Consider the following 14,393-nt stretch of genomic DNA (forward strand, 5'->3'; position numbering starts at 1 on the left):
GAAGCCCTAGGCTTTTGCTGTGTAAGACAAAAAATAAATTAAATTAAAAACCACCTATTTGATTTTTTTGCTCAATACCTCATGCAGGCATTGATTCAGCCGACCTTTGCATATCCTCAAGCTATCATCCTCGACTACACATGACAGTAACTTATTCCAGTAATTTACAATTTGCTGGGTAAAATAAAATTTCTTATAATCTAGTCTAAACCTTGCTCCCATAATTTGAATTTATTTCCACTAGGCCTGATATCATTTATAACTGTGAGCATTTCATCTTCATTTTACTGTTCCCACTCAGAGCCTTATAAACTTTGTAGCTCATACAAAATTTTTGTCCCTATGCTGAGTTCCCACTCACTTGATCCAATCAATAAGGGGAAATTGAAATCACTCATAAGAAAGTATTCACACTTACTTACCCATTCATCTACATAGAGATCTAATACTCACCACAATATTCTTGTCTGTTACATACTCCACTCTCATTTTTCCTGTGCATACAACTATCTCCCACAACAGATTCTATGCTGGTGTACATAATTTCTGCATCTGGGAATGCTTTTGTTGCACTCAGGCTGCTTTTGAAAAGATGCATGACTCCCTCTACCCCTCCTATCTTTTTTAAATACATTACACATGCCATAACAAAATTTATTATCTCCCATATCTTGGTAACACCATGTTTCCATTAACCCTAATATGTTAGCATTAGTTATCCTAACAAGGAGTTCAAACTCATTTTATAGACAACACTCCTAACATTACTGTTAGGAGTGTTGCCAATAAAATTAGTGCAGAGCAGTTTAGTCTAAGTGCTCTTGTACTGTTTACTAGATAACTAACTTGAAATTAAGCAAGCTTGATGCCCTAGCATTGGTTTCCACTAATTTAAAACATCACTGCTCTCAGCACATCTTTTGAATACCAGAATTTAATTGACCTTTGTTTCTAATATTTGACAAGTACAAAGGTATTCAAGAAAGTAATAAATAATGTCACTTTTCAAGGTCTGCATGTGCAAAAGTGCATCGCTCCTACAATCAAGCGAGGTGGTGGTGGTGGTGGTGGCATAATGGAGTGGTTGTGTTTCTGTGCACTTGAACTGGTATCAGTTGTCAATCTACCTATCAACACTAATGCCAGAGTCCTTTATCTCTGAATAAGTTTGATTTACCTGAGCTATATGAGTTCAATAAAGTAAATTTCTGCTTCATACTATGATGCACTACGTCACACAGCAAGCATTGTAAATCACTGGTTTGAAGAAAGAACAGGAAAAGCTATCACACTGACACAAATTCTCAAACTAACCATTCGTGGCACTTTTGAGATGGCAGCACGTTGCATCAGATTGCCCTCATGATATCTACTACAATCTCATCCTAGCTTACCTTGTAGTAAAGATATGATTATGGAACATTTCTGAGGCAAACATACAAGGAACTGGTAAAGGATGTGCCCGCTAAAAGCTGAATCTGTAATTTTTAACCAAGAATGGGCTAAATCAGCTATAATAAAAGTTATTTGCTACTAATCTAGTTTTCCCAAATTATTTCAGTATGGGAGAGTATATCAAAAATAACACAATTCGACAGACAAAAACTGCAATGATACTTACGAAATTTAAGCACTGCCTCTGACGACATTTTTGCCTTATTTTGTTTGGTCCACCAAATTTGCGCATGTCCTAAAATGAGAAACACATTCAAATTAGACATGTGACAACTACATTACAAAATTTTATGCAGAAGAAACTTTTTGCTTCTTAATTTTATCCATTGATTCAGCAAAATTATACTATCAATTTACGCTGACTATAATAAATTTAGGGATTCCTTATGTACTGTTATTTGAAGACTTATATAAATTAGCATAAAGCTTAATATACAATACTCACCTCATATAATCTGTTTAGGATTATACAAAGTGAGTACTGTATATTAAGCTTTACGCTAATTTATATTAACACTGATGCAGTTGATAAAAAAGCTAATAGTTGTGAACGGGCAACTTTCGAATTTTTTTCATCTTCAGTTAGAATTGTGTGGAAGAAAACTCAAAGTATTTAAAGAGGGTTTATTTCACACGATGCAGCTCAGTACATGTGGAAATTTCATGTGTGTCAAGTTCCAAATGGGGGACAAGTTTATGGGAAGTTTAGGGTTCAACAAGTTTAATGAAGTGTAACGTCAAAACCATTTGATAACGAGGGCTTCATGCTGAAGGATCTTGTAATTAGAGTTCAATTTGATAACTGTGATTGATGAGTCAATTAATGGATTATGATTACAGGAATGGACATGTTGTGTAGTTCTGTGTGTGTGTTTGATTGGTTTTGAAACTGTTGAAGTGATAGTATGCACGTGTATTAGATGTCTTGAAGATGCCAAATTTTGCTGTCGTACTTCTTATGCAACACACTGTGCAGTCTGATTGGCATCTTATTAAGTATATGATGTTATTAAAATATCGTCTCGAATACTTGTATGTTTCTTTATATGTATTGAACCTGGAACCAATTTGTTATATGTTGAAAACGTCAGCGTTATGTCTGTGTTTATGAAAACTTGACGAAGTCGTTCAGCTTATTGATTATGAAAGGGAAGGACAATGTGAATTCCTAGTTTCTTATCACGGTTAACACTATTTGGGTTATTAATTCTGTATCCTGCTTTAGAGATGGTTTCTTTAATTAATTGTGGTGGGTATTTTCTGGCTATGAATCTCTCTGTGAGATATTGTAACTAGATAAATAAATCTTCATGTGTGGAACTGTATTTAATGGCATTATGAATTTGATTGTAAAGAACTGCCCTTCTGATGCTTAATGGATGATGTGAGTATAAATGTAAATATTTACCTGTATGTGCACTTTTTCTATAGATTTTAGTGGCTAACCTTGTTCCTGTTTTGTATATGGTGAGGTTGAGAAAGTTTATTTTATTTTTGATCATTTTCCTCAATAAAATTAAGACAACCATCTCTGGGAACAAAGGCAGTAATTTTTTCCCCATTTTTTTTTATTAACTGTACCCTCACATATTTTCTGATGGCAAAATTTGGTTGTTTGGCTTCAACACCTATTTTCTCAAGAGCAATTCCTTTAGCATGTGAGGCACCACCAAATGGATTTGCTTTCCAACGAGTTCCTAAATGAGCCTTTTTATAATCCTTATCATGCCAATGCTGCTCGCAGTGATGATCTCGGTGCTTACGAGCTGTAAAAAGACCTCTTGGTTTGCCCATATTCAACACAATGTGAAACAAAAGCATGAGGTTGTCACAGACATTCTCTCAGATATGCCAGACAAGCTGTACTTGCTACCTGGGAGTCTAAAACGCTGATGGAACTGATATTCGGGTGACACTCAAGTCAAGTGGACCCAATTTCGGCGAAGTCCGGATGGTCTGTGACAGCCAAATCCTCTGCTTGCACCTTCATGATGGTGGGACTGTTAGTAATCCTGGGTATAACCCCCATGCACAAGTACATGGTGAGTGACCACCCAGGTGTGAACCAACGTAAGCAGGGGTCGAGGTGTGGCGCCCACACCACATGGAGGAACGCCGCCCCTCTATGTTACCAGGCAGTACTAGGTGGAAGATGACTCTCATCAACCGGTGAAATACCATCACTTTGCTTATTGGAGGCTTGAAGTGGTGGAACCTATGTTTAGTCTCTAGAGCTAAGTTCCGGTCAACCCTTCCCTATCTCTTCCATCATGCAGTATGATTGATGACTTTTGAGGTTATGATGAACGTCGTGGCGAGATCCAATATTCCTTACATTTCGAGGGTACAGCTCTAAAACGGTTTTCGCAGGCCGGCCGCTAGTTAGTACACCGGACCGGACCTATTGGTAACTCTCTAGGAGGCTTCCGGATCAGCTAGTGTATAATCTTGCTACCTCTACTCTGCCAGATAGTGACTGGAGGGAGTCCGAGTAGTGTGTATGCGGGGAGCATTGTCGAGGCCACGTTATGTCAAGGATCTAGGTATGTTCTTACCACATGTACGCCATATCCAAAAATTTCATTACTTCATACAGCATGTCCCACCCACTTTTTCTTACTATTGAATACACCATGAATTGTCAAACTAATAGAGCAAGCTTATCTGCGAAAAGATTTAAACCTCCCAAGGACTTCCTAATTCATTTCACAAATATACGTGGTCTCAATTCTAATCTCAACGAAGTCCATTTCCACTTGCAGTCTGCCAAACCTCATGTACTTTTTCTGACAGAATCTCAGTTATCGGTTGATTCAACTACTGCTCATCTCAGATGCCCAAATTATTCGCTGTATGATTCCTTTTGCCTCAAAGGTGGTATTTGTGCATATGTTCGTTCTGATATTCCCTGTCAGAGACTTGGCAATTTGGAATCTCCTCTCTTTGATCTTCTCTGGCTTAAAATCTCTACCTCATTGTGTAAAATTCATCTGTTGTCTCTACCGTTCTCCCAACTCGACTAATCACTTGGAGCTCTTTGACTTCCTCTCGTTGCAACTTGCCTTTCTCCAGTCCAACTCTCCTAACAGTGAGGTAATTTTCCTTGGTGATTTTAATGTTCACAACCCCAGCTGGCTTCCGTTTTCTAGTCACACCGACCCAGCAGGTCGAGATGCTGAGGCTTTTGCAATTACTAATGACCTAGCACAGATTGTTCATTTACCTACAAGAATACCGGACAATCCTAATCATACAGCCAATACGCTTGATCTTTTTCTCACAAACAACCCTTCTAAGTACATGGTCGAAGTGAGAGCTCCTTTAGGCACTTCAGATCACAACTTGGTGATTGTCTCTTCTCCAATGGAACCTTTATCTCACGGCTATTCCCAACCTCGTGTTGTTTGGCATTACAAGAATGCAAAATGGGATGACCTGCGAGACTTCTTTTCTTCTTTTCCTTGGTCGGATTACTGTTTCAAAAATTCTGATGTCAACGTTTGCTCAGATCGTGACAGTGAAATTATTCTTGCAGGAATGGAATCCTTTATCCCACACTCCACTTTAAAATCTCGTCCTTTATCTAAACCTTGGTTTTCCAATAAATGTGCTAAGGCTGTCCAAGAGAAGAATGTTGCATATCGTAATTGGCTTGTTTCTAATTCTTCAGTTTCATTTTCTGCCTACACCAAAGCTCGCAACAATTGTAAAGCAGTTATTAATCAGTCCAAACTAGAGTTTGAACAGGCTAAGAGTAGAAAACTTGCTTCTTGCCCTAATGGTAGCCGAGCATTCTGGTCTCTTGCCAAAGCTATTGGCCGCAACTTTTGCCCATCTCTGCTCCCACCTCTGTCCAAACCAGATGGTTCTGTTGTCATTTCAGCCAAGGATAAAGCTGACCTGCTAGCATCCCATTTTTCTTCCAGCTCATGTATTAATGATCTTGGTAAAACACCTCCCACCATTCCCAACACACTCCATTCAATGCCTCCTGTGGTCTTCCGTCAAAAGGATATCAGAAGGATTTTGATGAATCTCGATGCTAAGAAAGCTCCAGGTCCTGATGGTATTTCTCCACTTGTTCTCAAAACCTGTGCTCCTGAACTTACTCCTATTCTTTGCCGCCTTTTTTCACTTTCTTATTCTAAAGGTGTTTTTCCTTCTGCTTGGAAATTTGCTCATATCCAGCCAGTTCCTAAAAAGGGTGACAAATCCCTCCCATCCAATTATCGTCCCATTGCAATTACTTCTACTCTTTCTAAAGTAATGGAGAAATCAATTAACTGCCAACTCTTAAACTACCTAGACACCTTTCGTCTGATCAACGATCACCAGTATGGATTCCGTCAGTGTCGATCCACTGGTGATATTCTGGCTTATGTTACCCATTTATGGACTAATTCAATGGAAAGGTTCGGTGAAACACAAGTAGTTGCTCTTGACATCTCAAAGGCTTTTGATCGTGTTTGGCATAAAGGTCTTCTAAACAAGCTTCCATATTATGGTTTGCCAACTGTTTTTAGTAATTGGTTATCCAGTTTTCTCTCTGATCGCTCACTGAGGGTGATGGTTGATGGCTCTCTGTCTTCTAACTTCTCCACTAATGCCAGTGTCCCCCAAGGTTCAGTTCTTTCCCCCACTCTTTTCCTCTTGTATATCAATGACCTTCTTCCATTGACTGGAAATCCTATCCATAGTTTTTCCGATGATAGCACATTGCATTCAACTTTCCATTTTGAGAAACCTTGTCCTGCTCAAACAGCTTCAACTTCTCGAAAATCTGCTACCAATTCCTTAAATGCCGATCTTCAGGTAATTCTCCAGTGGGGCAAAGACAACTTAATTGATTTCAACCCTTCTAAAACCCAGTCTTGCCTTATATCTCGCAAAAAGGATTCTTCTGCTCCTATGCTTATCTTTAGTGACACTCCAATTTCTAGGCAAAAGGATATATCTCTTTTGGGGATTACCCTGACTTCTAATCTCTCTTGGCACAAGCACATTACAAATATTGCTTCCTCTGCATCTAAAAAACTTGGTTTTCTCTTTTGCTCTCGGCGTTACATTTCTTCCAAACAGCTGCTCACTCTGTATAAATCGAAAATCCGCCCTGCCATGGAATATTGTTCCCACATCTGGGGTGGTGCCCCAAAAACCTCTCTCAGGCTTCTTGATTCCATTCAGAAGAGGGCAGTTAGGTTAATTAATGATTCATCTCTAACAGAGTCTCTCCACTCGCTGTCTCATAGACGCACTGTTTCTGCTGCATGCCTCTTCTACAGATACTTCCATGGGCACTGTTCTTCTGAATTAGCTTCTATAATTCCCGCTCTCTCTTTCAAAACAGTCCGAACACGTGCCGCCACCAGCCAACATTCATTTACTGTCCAACTTCAAACCCACAGAACCAACTTTTCATCTTCCTCATTTATTCATTCAACTGCCGTTTTCTGGAACAACCTTCCTTCATACGTATTTCCTGAAAATTACAATCTACAGAAGTTCAAGTCCAATGTCAACAAATATCTTCTTTCGTCTTCTCAGTCTCCAACCCAAGCACGGTACTAAGTACTATAGGTTCTAATACCTCTCGTGTTTGGGGGGTTCACATAAAAAAAAAAAAAAAAGAAAGAAAGAAAGAAAGAGGCTGTTTGGATCTGCACTTTCCAGGTCAATAGGTAGGGTGCACAGTCTCAATTCTGTGGCCAGCTCACTCACTGAACCTCAACACCAAGACTTCTTTTTGAGAAATTACATTAAGGACCAGATTTAAAAGCCCTCCTAGGCAACTGATGTAATAACTAAGAGAAGGATTACTGCAATAATCAACAGTTACACCAGCCATGTTATAGCATGTCCAGCAAGAGATTGCTTACCACTGGGATGAGTACCACATTACTACTGGCAGTCATATCAAAATGTGACTGTTACTTCCACTGAAACTTTGGGTTTGTACCAATTTTTTTCCAGTACAATGTTTCCTTTATAAAAACATAATAAAAGGTTATAAGGCACTAAAAATGTGTAAAGCTATGTTTGACTTACCCTAAATATTGCTAAAAGCACCATTTAAGTTATCTGACATTTTAAAATAGCTGAAATCTAGATGGCCTTATTGTGTTACTTTTTAGCCAAGTTCAATTAAATTCCAAGCAATACACACTGAAGTTGAGCCCCCCTCCATACACACACAATGCCCAGGTATCAGCTTTTGTACTCAGGAGTTCTAAGAAAAATAATAAATCAAGAATGATGAACAAAAATAATGAACTATTCTGGCAGGTGTGTAGATTGTCTCTTAACATAAATTAAATAAACACAGGACACATTTACAGAAATTGAAAAAGAACTGCATACAGTTTTGAAGTTTTGGATTATACACATTCAAGCTTAACTTTAACCTTTGAAACCAGTTTCTTGCCAAACCTTGTTATATCCAAAATGCTTTTCACTAGCATTTCTTAATTTAAAGGATATACTTTTCTTGTTCTAACATGCCTTAGATAGAGCAATCTGTTAATTTAAATTTGTAACTTTGTCCTTTTGAGATAACTGTTTTCCTTAAACATATGTGTATTCCTCAGCTAGCAACATTCTAAATTCAACTGTTTTCAGTAATTAACTTTCCTATACAAAAAAAAAAAAAAAAAACACACAGATTTGTCTTTACAGGTTTGGTTTGGTTTGGTTTGGTTTTGGTTTTATTGGCGCATTAGCTACTAAGGCTATAATGTGCCAAGACCAGGTCATTTATAAAAAATTTTAAACTTTCAGTGACCTAATTAGTTAGGTCATGTCAAAAGGTATAACAAATATATAAAAGAAAAATGTAAATTTTATATACGAGTAAAAATATTTATTGATTTTAAAAAGCTAAAAACAGCAGACACATTGTCATTGTCAGATAAAATCTGACTGAGTGTATACAGCTCAGTCAGATGGTTAAAAGCGGTAAAACGGATATTGCTAAAATCTGGACATTCAATTAAAATGTGTCTAATTGATAAAATTGTGCCACAGGACTCACACATAGGAGGGTCATCAGCCCTCAGCAAAAAAGAATGAGTCAAATGACTATGTCCTATGCGGGTCCGGGCAAGAACAACTTCCTCCTTACGATTCCTGCGCAGACTAAACTGCCATGGTTCAATTACAGGCTTTATACGATATAGTTTATTCCCAGTCTGTCCATTCCACAAATCCTGCCATTGGGAATGTATCTTCTGCTGTATTGTTTGCCTGTAGTCTGTATAGGGGACTGACAGGCAGCGATTATTATTGGGGATTGCTGATTTGGCTGCGGTGTCAGCCAAATCATTTCCCTTAATCCCAATGTGGCTGGGAATCCAGCAGAAGCGGATATCATATTCACGTCCACGGAGGAAGTGAATCTTCTGCTGGATACTAGACAGAACTGGATGAGGATTATATCTCACAGATATTAAAGCCTGTAACATGGTGAGCGAGTCGGAATATAAAATGAACCGTTGGTATTGGCATTCACTAATGTGATCCAAGGCTAACTCTATAGCGTGCAGCTCTTCAGTAAATATGCTGCATTCAGAGGGAATCTGCTCCGATGTAGTGGTGTCTGTAAAGACAGCAGCAGATCCCACATATGATTCCGACTTCGAACCGTCTGTGTAGACTGGCGCGAAGTCAGAATATTCAGTTCGGTGTGCTGAATAAAGCTGCAGGTAGACAGATGATGGAGTGTTCGACTTTCCCCAATTTCGAAGAGACAAGTCACATGCCGGGACATGAGCATGCCAGGGTGGAAAGGGTTGCTTTGGTGTTCGGGCAACCTTGTCTACCTTGATATTAAGTTCTTTGAGTAGCTCTTGGAGACGAATACCAAAAGGACGATTGGCAGTCTTACGGGTATTGTATAAATTTTCCCATCGTGGCTCAAAAACGAATGGCCACGTAGGATGGTCTGGCAGGGATTTCAGTTTTAAAGCATACTTTAAAGACAACTGCTTACGTCGAAGCGATAACGGTGGTTCGTTTGCTTCGACGTATAAGCGATATGCTCCAGTAGCAATACGTAGGGCCTGATGATGGTCCAGCCATCGCAGGACACTGTCTCTGGCTGAGGAATATACCTGGGACCCATAGTCTAGTTTGTATCGCACAAATGCACGGTAAAGCCGAAGAAGGATACATCGGTCTGCTCCCCAAGATGTAGAGGAGAGTGAGCGGAGAATATTAAGCCCACGTGTGCACTTTGTGCGGAGTTGATGGATATGATCCAAAAAGGTCAGTTTTTTTATCGAATATGAGTCCCAAGAATTTTATGTTCGCTGCTACTGGAATAGCATATTGTCCGAGCCTTAATTCGGGTTCAGGATGAAGATTACGCTTACGACAAAAGTGTACGCAAACGGTCTTCTCCGGCGAGAACCTGAAGCCATTAGCAAGTGCCCAGAAATTCAGATTATCAATGGCTTTCTGCAGTTGTTTTTCAATAACCCTCATGTTGCACGACTAACAAAAAATGCTAAAGTCATCAACATAGAGGGCACTGTTTACAGTTGGAGGAAGATGTTCTGTGATTGAATTTATTTTGATGGCGAAAAGCGTGACACTTAATACTGATCCTTGTGGTACTCCCTCCTCTTGACTGAAGGAAGGAGAGAGAGAGTGAGGATCCCACGCGAACTTGGAAAGATCGATTGGCTAGAAAGTTTTTAATAAAAATTGGGAGTTGCCCCCTAAGACCGAGGCTATGCAGATCTTTTAAGATGCCAAATTTCCAAGTTGTGTCATATGCTTTCTCCATGTCAAAGAACACCGACACCAAGTGTTCGCGTTTTAGGAAAGCATCCCGGATGGATGCTTCCAATCTAATAAGATGGTCCAAAGTGGACCAGTTCCTTCGGAAGCCGCACTGGATGCTGGAGAGAAGGTCATTTGATTCTAAATACCATATTAAACGAGAATTAACCATTCTCTCCAAGCACTTAGCTCCTATTGCACTGACTAGACAGCTAGTCAGAGCAATAGGACGATAATTGGTGGTGATTTTTGGATCCTTTCCTGGCTTAGGAAAGGCAAGAATGATTGCCTTTCGCCCAGGAGTCCGGAAACTGCCCTTCAATAAAGATTCTGTTATACAGAAGGAGCAGACAATCCATAGATTTTGGTGAAAGATGTTTAATCATTTCATAATGGATGCCATCTGGTCCAACAGCACTTGCTTTGGAAAGAGTGAGGGCTCTTTTCAGCTCCTCTATAGTGAACGCTCCGTTGTAGGGATAGAGGCCCTTGGACTTAAAATTAAGTGCTTGTTTTTCCAGTTTATGTTTCAGGACCAGGAACTCTGGGGAGTACGAGGATGTTGCGGAGATGTTAGAGAATGTTTCCCCAAGAGCATTGGCTATTGCAGTTGTATCTGCAATAGTGCACCCATTATAATCTAGGATTGAAGAAGGGTGGGATGTATATTTCCCCTTCATTTTCCGGATTTTATCCCAGACTACCTTAGAGTTGGTAGACTGGTTAATAGATGATGTAAAACGGATCTACGATTCCTTTTGACTCTGACGACGGATGTAGCTTGCTTTGGCTCTTGCACGTTTGAAGGCTATAAGGTTGTTTGTGGTAGGACATCGGCGAAATATCCCCCACGCTTTGTTTTGAGCATTTTTTTGCTGTTGTGCATTGTGAATTTCACCAAGGTTTGGGAAATGGTGGAAACCGGGCAGATGTTTTTGAGACAGCATTAGCAGCTGCTTGGACGATGATTTCTGTGATGTACTTTACTGCGTCATTGATCGGCTCCCGACTGGCTGTACTGAGGTCGAAATATGCCTGATGTTGGAAGGCATTCCAGTCACCGTGATCAAACTTCCACCGTGGTAACCTAAAAGGAAGACATGGTCTCTCACTGTGTAACAAGGTTATCACAGGGAAGTGATCACTTCCGTATGGATTCTCCTCCACTTCCCAAGTGAGTGAAGGGAGTAGAGAAGAGGAGCTGATAGAGAGATCAATGGCAGAAAAAGTACAGGTAGGCATGTGGAAGAAGGTGTTTGTTCCAGTATTTAGAAGGGAAAGGTCATTGAGCATACGCTCTATGACTCGTCCCCTTCCATTGATGTTAGCACTACCCCACAGGGTGTTATGTCCATTCATATCCCCGAGAAATAAGTAAGGGGGAGGCAACTGCGTTAGAAGATCATCAAGGTCTTCCTGGGAGATGTCAGTCCCAGGTGGCAAATAGATAGAGCAGACCGTTAATAAAAATCCCACCGTAAGGCGAATTGCAACAGCTTCTATGCTAGTTGTAATTAGCAAGGGCTGCACTGGGGTCTGGTTACCCACAAGGATAGCCACTCCTCCATGAGCACAGCCATCCGCAATTCTATCCTTTCGAAAAATTGTAATGTTGTGCATGGTGGGATCATCATTAGCCTTTAGATATGTCTCCTGCAAGCAAAAGCAAACTGGCTCGTGCTTTTGCAGGAGGGCCTTGATGTCATCAATATTTCGCCGGAATCCACAACAATTCCATTGTAGGAATTTAGCCATTATTTGGGCTTGGTGGGTCCATCAGGCGGCTTCCAAGATGCTGAGGGCTTACTTTTATCAGTCTTGGGTTTATCTTTTTTGGGAAAGAATGGACGCTGTCCCGTGTCCATTTCTTCCTCCGCAAAGAGTTTCAAGACTGAATCTTTGGGTACCTCCTTCTGCTCGACATCCATGTTGTCGTGGGTACTAGGGGAGACTTCCCCTTTCTTATTCTTTTCTTTCATAATTACCTTTGTTACTTGTGGAGCATCAGGAGGTACTGATATAGGAGTGGCAGCTGATTGGTTTTTCTGTGCAGGTTTTTGAGAACTTAAGAGGTAACACGCGATGGGAGTGAAAGACTCCTTTGGAGGAATGGTCATGTCCGTCTGAGTTCCGACGGAACATCTCCCTGCTACCTTCTGGGAGTACGTAGGTTTGTTGATATTCAGGGGTTTCACCGATTTCCTGGCCTCCTGGTACGATATATTTAGCTCTGCCTTCAGCCGTTGAATTTCTTTTTCTTCTTTCCACATCTGGCATGCTCGTGAGTAGGCCGGGTGTTCGCCTTCACAGTTAATACAGGTGGGTTTTGCGGCTGAACATGCTGTTGTTTCTTGGTCCTTTGCACCGCATCGAGCGCATGCAAGGACTCCACGGCAGGCCATTTGAGAATGTCCATACTTCTGGCATTTAAAACACCGTAAAGGGTTCGGAACGTATAGACGAACTGAACAATTGATGTATCCAGCTTTAATTTCGTCAGGAGGTTTAGGAGAGTTAAAAGTCAGGATAACGCTCCTGGTTTTAACAAGTTTTCCATCCCTTCGCGCAGTAATTCTCTTGATGGCAATAACTCCCTGCGGTTTTAATTCGGAGCAGATTTCCTCCTCGGTTACGTCGAGAAGGTTCCACTCCGAAATGACACCTCTCGATGAATTGAGTGTTCTGTGTGGTGTCACTGTTATAGGTATTCCTCCGATTGATGTTGTTCGGAGTAGATGTCAGATTGCCTGTCATTTTTAGTTTCAATTAAAAGGTCTCCAGAATGAGGCCTCTTAACTGATTTGGGTGAACCTGCTAACCCATCTAACCCTTTTTGAATAAAAAAGGGCGACATTTTACCAATCGGTGTTTCATTTGTAGAATGCACGATTAAGAACCTTGGGACAGGCCCTGATGGTAATTCGGTTCGCTGCCTCTTTTTAGCAATAATGCTATCTGTATCTTTTTCATTGATTTCTGATAGAGACCGGGTTGGGGCCCCTGAAGAAGTAAGTTTATCAGGATTCATATAGTTTTTAAATTGTTCAGTGCCCAGGTTCCCCACCCATCACGGAGCCCAAAGGGACGCCCACTACCCGGCATGCAATAAATGCGCTCGGGAGTGGGACGCCAGGGCTACCCAGACACTATACCTGCACCGCCGCCAGCCTGAATCCTGTCCCTCGGACCATGAGGGTAAGGGCGTGGCATTGACACGGTTGACCCTCGCAGGCGAGCCTACTAGCCGATTGATCCTAGCCGGGCCTTCCAGGGCCACCCGTCTTGTCGAAGCAGGGGCCAAAGTGGTGTATTGAAGCTGGGCCCCTCAACCACCAGGATCCCCCTTTCCGAATTTCCACGGGTCGCAGCGCACGGCGAACACGCCGGATTCCATTGATGTAAGCCTGGAACCTGGGCTGTGGGCGTTGGATCCCAGTGATGCTAATCTGGAAGTCCAGCAGCGTCACTGGGAGGTCCCCTCACCACGTACAGGTGCCCACGTCGAGGGGTGTCTTTACAGTATTTACTTATTGTTACTTTTAATACAAATGTTCTCATAACTTTCTAAATTTAAGTAAACTCCATTAAAACCTGAATAGACTTTTTTAAATCAACTCCATTAAAACAGTTCACAGACAAATTTTTTCCCTGCTTCATACTACAGAGATATAAAAAAATAAAAAAACTCTCTCTCTCTCTCTCTCTCTCTCTCTCTCTCTCTCTCTCTCTCTCTCTCTCTCTCTCTCTCTCTCTCTCTCTCCCCCCTCCCTCCCTAGACATTTGTGCTCTTAAAACTACTATATGTTATTCACACTTATCAGTCGTAATTTTAACTGTTTGGCAAGTAACTTTTGTTTCACAAAGAAAAAATCTAACTGTAACAGGCATTATGTAGAAATCATGCCACATAATATATTATATAAGCCATTATATAACGTACAACACTAAAATTGGCTATATAAAACCAGTTATGAATGTGCCTAGTATTTGTTCCCAGTATTAGAAAGAAATGCGGCACTGTATTGTATAAATTGTTACTGGTTTTTTTTGCGAGAAAAAAAAACCACTTTTCCTGTGTCCAAGTCTTAATGGATAATACTGTTTTTTTTTTCTTATCTTCTCAAATAGAGTGAGGGATGCTTTCGGGTGAGACTGTACTG

General features: G+C 40.8%; 1 protein-coding gene across 2 annotated transcripts in view; it reads right to left on the bottom strand.

Annotated features, from left to right (window-relative positions):
- LOC150090180 (CXXC-type zinc finger protein 1-like) overlaps window positions 1-14,393 on the bottom strand; it is a 157,309-nt gene that overhangs the window by 89,492 nt on the left and 53,424 nt on the right. For both annotated transcript variants that reach the window (XM_090369001.1, XM_090369002.1), the window contains one exon: window positions 1,622-1,690. In XM_090369001.1, the coding sequence (XP_090225127.1) occupies window positions 1,622-1,690 (69 nt within the window). The remainder of the gene's footprint in view (window positions 1-1,621; window positions 1,691-14,393) is intronic.

Source organism: Mastigoproctus giganteus, chromosome 2 (assembly GCF_048544385.1).
Source record: "Mastigoproctus giganteus isolate SK-2022 chromosome 2, ASM4854438v1, whole genome shotgun sequence".
Taxonomy (NCBI): Eukaryota; Metazoa; Arthropoda; class Arachnida; order Uropygi; family Thelyphonidae; genus Mastigoproctus; species Mastigoproctus giganteus.